This window comes from Mus caroli, unplaced genomic scaffold (genome assembly GCF_900094665.2).
Source record: "Mus caroli unplaced genomic scaffold, CAROLI_EIJ_v1.1 scaffold_14375_1, whole genome shotgun sequence".
In the NCBI taxonomy this organism is placed as follows: Eukaryota; Metazoa; Chordata; class Mammalia; order Rodentia; family Muridae; genus Mus; species Mus caroli.
In genome coordinates this window covers 1,096-11,533 of record NW_018388786.1, presented here as the reverse complement: position 1 = coordinate 11,533, position 10,438 = coordinate 1,096, and the positions used below count along the sequence as shown (strand labels likewise).

General features: G+C 39.2%; 1 protein-coding gene across 1 annotated transcript in view; it reads right to left on the bottom strand.

The window, feature by feature from the left end:
- LOC110287785 (dynein heavy chain 7, axonemal-like) overlaps positions 1-10,122 on the bottom strand; it is a gene marked incomplete at both ends in the record, with an annotated part of 32,036 nt that extends 21,914 nt beyond the window's left edge. Inside the window, 3 exons of the mRNA XM_021154318.1 lie at positions 932-1,051; positions 4,062-4,187; positions 10,047-10,122. Of these exons, the coding sequence (XP_021009977.1) occupies positions 932-1,051; positions 4,062-4,187; positions 10,047-10,122 (322 nt within the window). The remainder of the gene's footprint in view (positions 1-931; positions 1,052-4,061; positions 4,188-10,046) is intronic.
- Positions 10,123-10,438: the final 316 nt, after the last annotated feature.

The window sequence follows — 10,438 nt, the reverse complement described above, 5'->3', positions numbered from 1 at the left end:
CTCACTTTGTAGACCAGGCTGGCCTCGAACTCAGAAATCCGCCTGCCTCTGCCTCCCGAGTGCTGGGATTAAAGGCGTGCGCCACCACGCCCGGCTACAGTTCCATTCTTTATCTGCTCTCTACTTTTAGTTTTCTATCAATGGTATATAACTTAATATATAATCAAATAAAAAGGTTAAATTTAAAGGGTAATATTATTTTAATTTATTGGAGAAAAAGATAAAGATATATTTAATCTTAAATAATCAACATACATTTCTACTTAACTTTTAGAAATCATGAGGTGGTCAAAACTTTTGTGTCTTTTGTTAATTTTAATTTGATCTAATTTTAATGTCCTATATTTAATAAATTAATGACCAAGCTAAAGACAATTGTCCTATGTGGGCCCTTGTAGTTGTCTTGCTCCTATGTAATTAATTGGCATATGTGTCTACTCCATTCTGAAGGACCAATCCAAGGAGACATTTAATTGTTTTTAATAGATCTAATAACACTGAGGTCACAAACTTTCTAAGCCATATGCATTCCCTTCTGGGTCATCCTCTAAATGTTTCTATGTTCCTCACCCAAAGCCATGAGAGAGCACAGCCTGTGCCTAGCATGTAGATGTCACACAAAGCCTGGTGGTGACTAGGGCATGATCATTTCTGCCTGGTGTCCACCAGCTCACAGTGCAGAGGCCATAGCAACACATTTATAAGAAGGCTACTGTTAGTGACAAGCATCTCAACTTCTTTCTACTCATTGCTGTCTGCAACATCTGGACACATTACAAACCAAGATAATTAGAGACAGAAATGTGTTTTAAAAACAAACAAACAAACGAAAAATCTGTTGAAGTGGATTTTCTAGAACTTGTTAAAATGAAACACTTCACCAATCACATCTCTAAACTTAAACATTCCTACTGAGAGTCCAAAACATTACGTTTTAAGTAGCGTCTCCTTGGCAGATTCCATGTGTTTAATGACAATGTTCTGAAATTCTGACAGCTCTAATGCATCCTGGCGGTTGTGAAACTCTTCTATGTCAACTAGACGTAATTTCCTAAAAGAGATAAAAATAAACAGCAATTTAAGATAAAGATTTTGTGGTGTTTATGATTTTGCTAAATTATCTGTTCCGAAAAAATACCATATTCCTAGATTTATCATCAAAATCTGTACTCTATAAAACTCAACTGTCAAGAACATGAGATTTTCTGTGGTGGTCAGCTTTCTGTTGTTGTGACACAATGCAAGACAAGGGCAGAAAGCTTTGTTTTGGTTCCTGATTTCCAAAGTTTCAGTTCATGATCTGTTACTTGGCTCTCTTGCTTCAGGGTCTGTGGTGAAGCAGAGCTTCATTGTGGAGTGATAATGATGACAAAGAAGTGTTCAGCTCATGGCAGCTGGGAGGAGGGAGGCCAAGGCAGATGGGAAAAAGGGAGAAAGGCAAAGAGCTTTTAAAAAGTGAAGGACCTGAGGACAAGATACAGTCTCTGAGGGCAGGCCTCCAGGATCCACTTTTCAGCTAAGACCCACCTCCTTAGTTCCTGAGTTTCCTTCCTTTCCCAACAGGCCTATGAATGGTGAGCTCACAAACTGATTAATCTACTGAGGCCAGAGCACTCTCCATCCACTCTCTCCCCCCAGCCTTACCTCTGAATACCGAAGAACTGAGAACAAGCCTGAAGCTGAAACATATGAGCCTCATAGGGGACCTTTCAGACCCAAACCATAACAGTGACTGAAATTTTAAAAGTAAGACATATATATACATATATATGTCTTGTGGAGCATCACTGCTAAGTGGAAGAGTATATTTGGTGAGAATTTAAACTGGACTTTCACAGAAAGGGTTAGAACTGAAAGGGTGATAAAGCTTGATGCATTCAGAGCTGGCTTCTTTTTTTTTTATTATTAGATATTTTCTTCATTTACATTTCAAATGTTATCCTGAAAGTCCCCTATACCCTCCCCCCACCCTGCTCCCCAACCCACCCACTCCTGCTTCTGGCCCTAGCATTCCCCTGTACTGGGGCATATAATCTTTGAAAGACCAAGGGCCACTCCTCCCAATGATAGCCAACTAGGCCATCTTCTGCTACATATACAACTAGAGACACAAGCTCTGGAGGTACTGGATAGTTCATATTGTTGTTCCTCCTATAGGGTTGCAGACCCCTTCAGCTTCTTGGGTACTTTCTTTAGCTCATCCATTGGGGGCCCTGTGTTCCATCCAATAGATGACTGTGAGCATCCACTTCTGTATTTTCCAAGCACTGGCATCACCTCACAAGAGACAGCTATAGCAAGGTCCTGTCAGCAAAATCTTGCTGGCATATGCTGGCTTCTAATACCAAGTATAAAACTTCTTCAAAAGGAAGCCCTGAGGAGCAGGGAGCATGGGAAGGGGAAGGTCTCTGCCAAGGAAGCCCCAAATCCTACACCTGTGTGAATTTCTAAAGACACAGGACTTGCTGAATCCCAGATAAGTCATGGGGATGCTTGTAAGATACTTTTGGGGGAAATAATACAACATATCTTTATTTATTTGTAAAACATTTGTTAAACTCTTACACTTTAAGATGTTGCAACAAATCACTCATTATAGAATGTGTCTGTGGGATGCATGTATATATGAGGGTGTCTTAGTTTGGGATTTACTGCTGTGAAGAAATGCCATGACCAAGAACTCTTATAAAGGACAACATTTAGTTGGGGCTGGCTTACAGGTTCAGTGGTTCAGAGTTTTACTCCATCATCAGCAAGGCAGGAGCAATGAAGCATGTACTCAGGCATGGTGTGGGAGGAGCTGAGAGTTCTACACCTTGATCTGAAGGCTGCTAGGAGAAGCCTGGCTTTTCTGCACTGAGCAGAGCTTCAAATCCCACCCCTGTGGTGATGCACTTCCTTCGACAAAGCCACACTTCCTGATAGTGCCATTCCCTGGGCTAAGCATATTCAATCCACCACAGGGGGCATCCACAGGCATATGGTTAAATGATCACAGAACAATGTAGAAAATGTCCTCAGCACTGCAACTGTTCAGTGTGTCACTTCTTTGGCTTGTGAGGAGGAAACAGGAAGGGTGATATCACAGCTCTCATAGGTGCAGGGATGCCCCAGGTTTTAGGGGGTCTAAAGGAAGGCTGTCTTTAAGAAATCTAAATTTTGCGTTACTTCTATAAAGTTTAAACCATGTCTCCATGTCAGCATATTGCTGGAGAGGAGTACTTCTGTGAGTTTGTAACAGGCCTCTGAGAGAGAGCATGTTAAGCTAGCATCCCCAGACCACATGGCAGGTCCTCTTCTGCTGAAGGGGCAAAGCTTGTTGCTCCAGGTGCACCAAGAAACCTTTATATCCACCTCTGCTAAGCCCTTTCTGTCCACAGCTGCTCGGGCCCCACTAGAAACTCCTGGGAGGCAGGTGACACTCTCCATCAGCTGTCAGGGAACTTCAGTGCAGGCTGTTAATTTGAGCAATGTTTATCACGTTTGTGAACTGTTCTGAGCACTGCAGCAACTAATGTTATGGGTCACTGAAAACAAGGAATGGACACTAAGTCCCCTAGCTAGGAGTATCCTTAAACCACCCACGGTGATTAGACAGAGAAGACATGTACGATGAGTTAGATGTAAAAGACAGTGTTCACTTATTATTCTATATGTTACATATTATTTATTAAAACCATATTTTCCTATTTGCATTATATTTTTAATTTATAATTAAAATAATAAAAGAAATAAACCAGATATGACCAAAAGTATATCTTTTTAAAATGAAGTTTAGTAAGAGGGCATAGATGATGGCTTAGTGGTTAAAAGCACCTATTATTGCACAAACCCAGGTCATCTCCTAGAACCAACACTGCAGGCTTACAGTCAACCCTAACTCCAGACCTGGGGAAATCCAATGACCTCCCCAGGCACCCAGCATACAGTATACACACATATAGTACACATATAGTATACACACATATAGTATACACACATACCTGTAGGCAAAGCACTCACAGACATTAAATAAATAAACCCAAGCTTTTCTTAGTTTCAAAAAGCCCAGAAATACTCACTTAAAAGTGCTATGCCACAGATCCAGCACAGCCAGCATCATAGGGTTCATTGCATTCAAGTGATCCCTAATGTAACTGCATGCAGATAGGAAAGACCTCCTCCATGGCTTTGGCAAGACTTCTATTCTGAAACAGAAAAAAAGAAAAACTGAATTATCTTCCCTAAAAATCAAAAGCAGCATTGGTTTGGGCATTTGGCTCAGTAGTAGAGCACCAACCACGATCTGCTTGTGGACGTTGTACATCGTGGTGCGCACTAGGCTCCGCACCACGATGTACAACGTCCACAAGCAGGAAAGAACTCAAGAAGGGAGACTCCAGAAAATCAAATAACCCCATTAAAAAATGGGGCTCAGAGCTAAACAAAAATTCTCACCTGAGGAATACCGAATGGCTGAGAAACACCTGAAAAAAATGTTCAGCATCCTTAATCATCAGGGAAATGCAAATCAAAACAACCCTGAGATTCCACCTCACACCAGTGAGAATGGCTAAGATCAAAAACTCAGGTGACAGCACATGCTGGCAAGGATGTAGAGAAAGAGGAACACTCCTCCATTGTTGGTGGGATTGCAAGCTTGTACAACCCACTCTGGAAATCAGTCTGGTGGTTCCTCAGAAAATTGGACATAGTACTACCGGAGGATCCATCAATACCTCTCCTGGGCATATATCCAGATGTTCCAACTGGTAAGAAGGACACATGCTCCACTATGTTCATAGCAGCCTTATTTATAATAGGTAGGAGCTGGAAAGAACCCAGATGTCCCTTAACAGAGGAATGGATACAGAAAATGTGGTACATTTACACAATGGAGTACTACTCAGCTATTAAAAAGAATGAATTTATGAAATTCCTAGGCAAATGGATGGACCTGGAGGACATCATCCTGAGTCAGGCACCTCAATCACAAAAGAACTCATATTATATGTACTCACTGATAAGTGGATATTAGCCCAGAAATTTAGAATTCCCAAGATACAAGATACAATCTGCAAAACACATCTCCAAACGCTGACACCATTGCATACACTAGCAAGATTTTACAGAAAGGACCCAGATATAGCTGTCTCTAGTGAGGCTATGCCGGGGCCTAGCAAACACAGAAGTGGATGCTCACAGTCAGCTATTGGATGGATCACAGGGTCCCCAATGGAGGAGCTAGAGAAAGTACCCAAGGAGCTAAAAGTGTCTGCAACCCTATAGGTAGAACAATAATATGAACTAATCAGTATCCCCTGGAGCTTGTGTCTCTAGCTGCATATGTATCAGAGAATGGCCTAGTTGGCCATCATTGGAAAGAGAGGTCCATTGGTCTTGCAAACTTTATATGCCTCAGAGAACAGGGGAACGGCAGGGCCAAGAAGTGGGAGTGGGTGGGTAGGGGAGTGGGGGGGAGGGTATGGGGGACTTTTGGGATAGCATTGGAAATGTAAATGAAGTAAATACCTAATAAAAAATTTTTAAAAAGAAAAGAAAATAAATTACAGGGCTGGAAAGATAGATCAGCCATTAAAGGCTAGGCTCACAACCAAAAATATAAGAAAATACAAAATATACCCCTACAGATATGTATCAGATATGCAGCTTGGTCTTCATGTAGGTCCCCCAACAACTGTAGCAGGGGCTGTCTCTGAATCTGTTGCCTGCCTATGGATCCCATTCCCCTAACTACTCTGCTTTGTCTGGCCTCAGTGGGAGAGAATGCACCTAGCACTGCAGAGATGTGCCTCAAGGGAGGAGATGGAGGGTGAGGCTGTGATCAGGATGAATGAAAAAAAGAGTAGTAGAAATTACAAAATATGTAATTATATTCTACAATATATACTCTGTGGTCAGCTTAACTTAATCTTGACAATAATCATGAAGTTTGTTTAACATATTTTAAAACAAGGCATTCTTGTCTCTAAATACTTTTGAATGTGTAAATAATGTACAATGATAAACTGCAAAAAATGGCAAGCTAGCTTTTCTAAATGGAGACTAGAGCTTCACTTCAGTTGCTGTGATATAATACTCTGACAAAAGGCAATGTAAGGGAAAGAGAAGTTTTCAGTTTACAATTCCAAATTGTAGCCCATTGTAGAAGGAAAGTCACAAAGGAAAAAGCTCAGAACAGCTATTGCATCATATACAGTCAAGAGCAAAGAGCTAATATATGCATGCTGATTAGTTCAGAGCCCAATGTAGAGAATGGTATCACCAACAATGGGCTAAGTTTTCTTCTATACATGAACAACCAAGACAATCCTCCACTGATAGGTTTATAATACAACCTGATATAGATAGTTCTTTATTAGAACTCTCATCCTGGTGATTCTAAATTGTCAAATTGACAGTTAAAGCCAAATCATTTACAAATCACGCAGTGCAAGTGTACACACACACACACACACACACACACACACACACAAAACCATTCTTATTTGAAAACATATTTTCAAATATATTTACATGTTTTCAAATATGTAAGATATCCTCTGTGGTATATCCTTACCATATTTGGACTTCTGAGATTTCTGGCTCCATGATCCTAGAAAAGCAACACATTTGGATTTTGACTTTCTCCTGAGCTGACTTTGAAGATGCTAGGCAGTGCACTGTGGGGTAGCCCACTGTGCAGCTGGCAAGATACCCATGAATGAATCTGTAGTACACTGTGTCACTAAGCTATGGTACTCCATGGTCAGGTATATCAAATGCACATTTGATTTACAGTATTTTCAAGCATCTGTATACTTGAATATGTCCACTTTGTGGCCATAATTTTATCATCAATTTTATTTAACACTTGACTTAGGTAGTCAAGACTTCTTCTTTTCCCTACATCTGGTTGTTGCATAAATATAACCACTAATATAATTTCCAAGTGTCCTAGATAGGCTCACTGGCAGCCCAAGTGCCACACATGATGACCCCATGTAACAAAGAGAAATCAGATTCCATTGTCCAGCTCCCTAACTGGCAGTTAGTGTTACCTCTGTAGCAGAAAGAAGATAGGACAGGAGACAGAAATGAGACAGGCAGTTTAATGGCTGTATTTTATTGTAGTCTTTGGCCTTAAACCTAAATAAATAAATAAATAAATAAATAAATAAATAAATAAATAAAGTCCATGGTTAGAGGCCAGAAATGCTAGAAACATGAGGCAGTGTGTGATCCTTCATCTGGTTCCTCAATGAGTTTATGACCACCTATTCAAATGGGAGAATACTACAGTGGCCTTGACAGGGCTCTGTAGTGACTGTTAGGTGGGGTCACTTCTCTGGGTGAGTATGCCAAGCTGACAACCAAGTTACAAAAGCATAAATGGGTCAATTCAGTTGTGTGTCAACACATTTTGATTAAGAAAAAACAACAAAACGAAACAAAACTCTTACATTCAAAGAAAATGAAACTTTTGCTGGACCTCAGTCAGAAATAATAAAGCACCTTAAGGTCACTTAAATTTAAGACTGCTATCCTACTGTGTGCTCAATCTATTTGTTTAAAATGCCTTTAAGTAAACAATGTAAAAACAAACCTTAGATTTCTTATGTAATTAACTTTTACAATCTAAATTAATAAATAGCTATAATCTTAAATCACATACTCTTCCGGGAGTAATGCACATGCTTGTTTATGCATTATGATGATAATTTAGTAAAAATAGGAGGATAAAGTAGCCTTACAAAGATTCCTGTAAATATCCCTTATTCTTTCTCCATGAGATGGTTTCTGTATTGTTTAATAAAAGAGAAGGGGAAAAGCCCTTTATTTGGGACACACACAGCAATGAGAGAGGCGGGNGGAGAGAGAGAGATTCACAAGACAACATTCAGGAAGCCCTTTATTAGAGACAAGCTCACAGGGATACACACAGAGACAAAGAGACAGGGACACTCAGAATCATAAGACAATATTCAGACAGACACAGTTTCACACTCATATAGCAGAAAGGCAGAACAACAACAACAACAGAAAAAAAAATACAAAGGAAGAGTAGAGTAGAGATTTCAAATCTGGGCTCCCTCTTGATTAAATGACACTAAGGAGAAATGTGTTTGTTTATTTCCTTAATCTGACATCAACATACTATGGGTGATCGAGTTCAGACTGAGCCACAACTTGACAGTCAATCACTCCACCAAAGAACCACTCCACAAGAAAGTGGAATTTCCTCTAGGAACACAGGCTCACCTTAAACCATACTAAAAAGAGGGGGAAAGTAATTAGCCCTTTGATGAGTAGAGTGGTTTGAAAATGCTTGGCCCAGGGAGTGGCACTATTAGGAAATATGGCCTTGTTGGACTAAGTGTAGCCCTTTTGGAGTAAGTGTGTCATTGTGGACACGGACGTTGAGACCTTTTTCCTAGCCTCCTAGAAAACAGTCTGCTCCTAGCTTTCTTTGGATGAATATGTAGAACTCTCAGGTTGTCCTTCACCATGCCTGTCTGGGCACTGCCATGCTTCCTACCATGATGATAACCTCTGAACCCATAAGCCAACCCCAATTAAAAGTTGCCTTTATAAGATATGCCTTGGTCATGATATCTCTTCACAGCAATGGCAATGCTGTGACATTGAGGTAGTATATTTTCTAAGACAATGAGGTAGTATATTTTCCTTTCCATAGTTTTCACCTCAGCAGAATCCCTAGAGCTGCCCTGACATTCTGCTGGATCTGCCTGTCTTTCCATGTGCTGCCTCAGGAACTCTGGCTTTCTCATTCTCTTCCTAATGCACCTCCATACCAAATTGAAGGACATCACACACACACACACACACACACACACACACACACACACACGCATACGTGCGTGCATGCATGCGTGTATGTGTATAGAATAGATATATACACACACACATATACTTCTTTTTTTTTCATTTTCCTCCTCTATTGACAGTTACAGTTTGCCCATCCTAAGTTTTTTTCTCTTTCCATGGTATCAGCTCTCAGAACAGCAGACCTCAATTGAATAGAAGGAAATGTTTCTATCCCTTTCCCTGCTTCCATCTCTACTCCATAAGCAGCCCAGCCTCAGCATGATGACAGCTTGTCATGTTTAACTAGGAATTTTACCATATAAAGTTTGTGCTATTGTCGAGAAAATTAAAATTATTTTAATCTATGTTTTACTTTTCAAATATTTAAGAGCTGTATTCCTAAATTCTACTTTTTAAGGAAAATGTACAATAAGTGTTTTGTTTTACCATATGTTCTGAATCCATAAATAAATTGAAATATTCTATCGATATATTTAGTCTTTTTCAATGTTGCAGAAATATTTATTTTTTACAAGCTGTCACCAAATGTTCATGTTTCACTATCTGAAGCCTGATCTCCATGCTAAGGAACACAAGGCCATAGCAAATCATCTCCACAAGAGTTGTGTCTTGTGCATTTGTTAAGTAAGTTTTTGTTTGTTTGGCTTTTGGTGTTTTCCTGAGACAGGGTTTCTCTGTGTAGCCCCAACTTTCCTGGAACTTGCTCTGTAGACCAAGCTAGTCTTGAACTCACAGAGATCTGCCTGCCTCTGCCTCCTGAGTCCCATGACTAAAGGTGTATGCCACCACTGCCAGGCTCACAACATTTTTAATTTGGCTGTTTGGTTAGTTGGTATAGTTTTGATTTGAGACAGGGACTCTCAGATTCACTTATGAGAAAACTCTATATATACCATGTATAAGTGTGTGTGTATATACTTATATATATATATATATATTTCTGAGAAAAGTAATTCCTTTAAAATTAATCACTTAAACTGTGTTAGTTGTGTAATGAAGAGAAATTATGGATTTATGAAGAAATATATATTTAAATAAAATATAGTTAATATATTTATAAACATGTAATATAAAAACATATAAATCAAAACACATATATGAGAAATATATGCACATATGAGGACATGCAAACATGAGGGGATCTCTTTAAAATCTGGCAGTAGTTATATATCATTGGTCATACAGAGTGAATGCCATTAGGACACATGCTCACTTACTCAGCACGGTGAGGTGGGAGTTCAGTTATCTTGCCATCATCATCTTTTTTTCTGGGATCTTTTAAAACAAAGTCAACTAAGAAAAAAATTGAAAAGTTGGGATAAATAACCTTAAATTAATTACAGCATATTTCTGAGAAAAATAATTCTATTAAAATTAATCACTTAAACTGTGTTAGTTCTGTAATTAAAAGAAATTTGTACATTTATGAGACAATTTTGTGAGGAAAAAAAAAATCAGCCAAGTCTGTGTCTGTGTTCTCTTTCTTAACAATGTGTTCCTATTGCTTCATTTGGAAGTGATAACTGACTTTAATATTATAATTTCCTTTATAATTATTCCATCAAAAGCACTCTTGTTAAATTTTAGGTCAGCAAAAAGAGGAGAAATT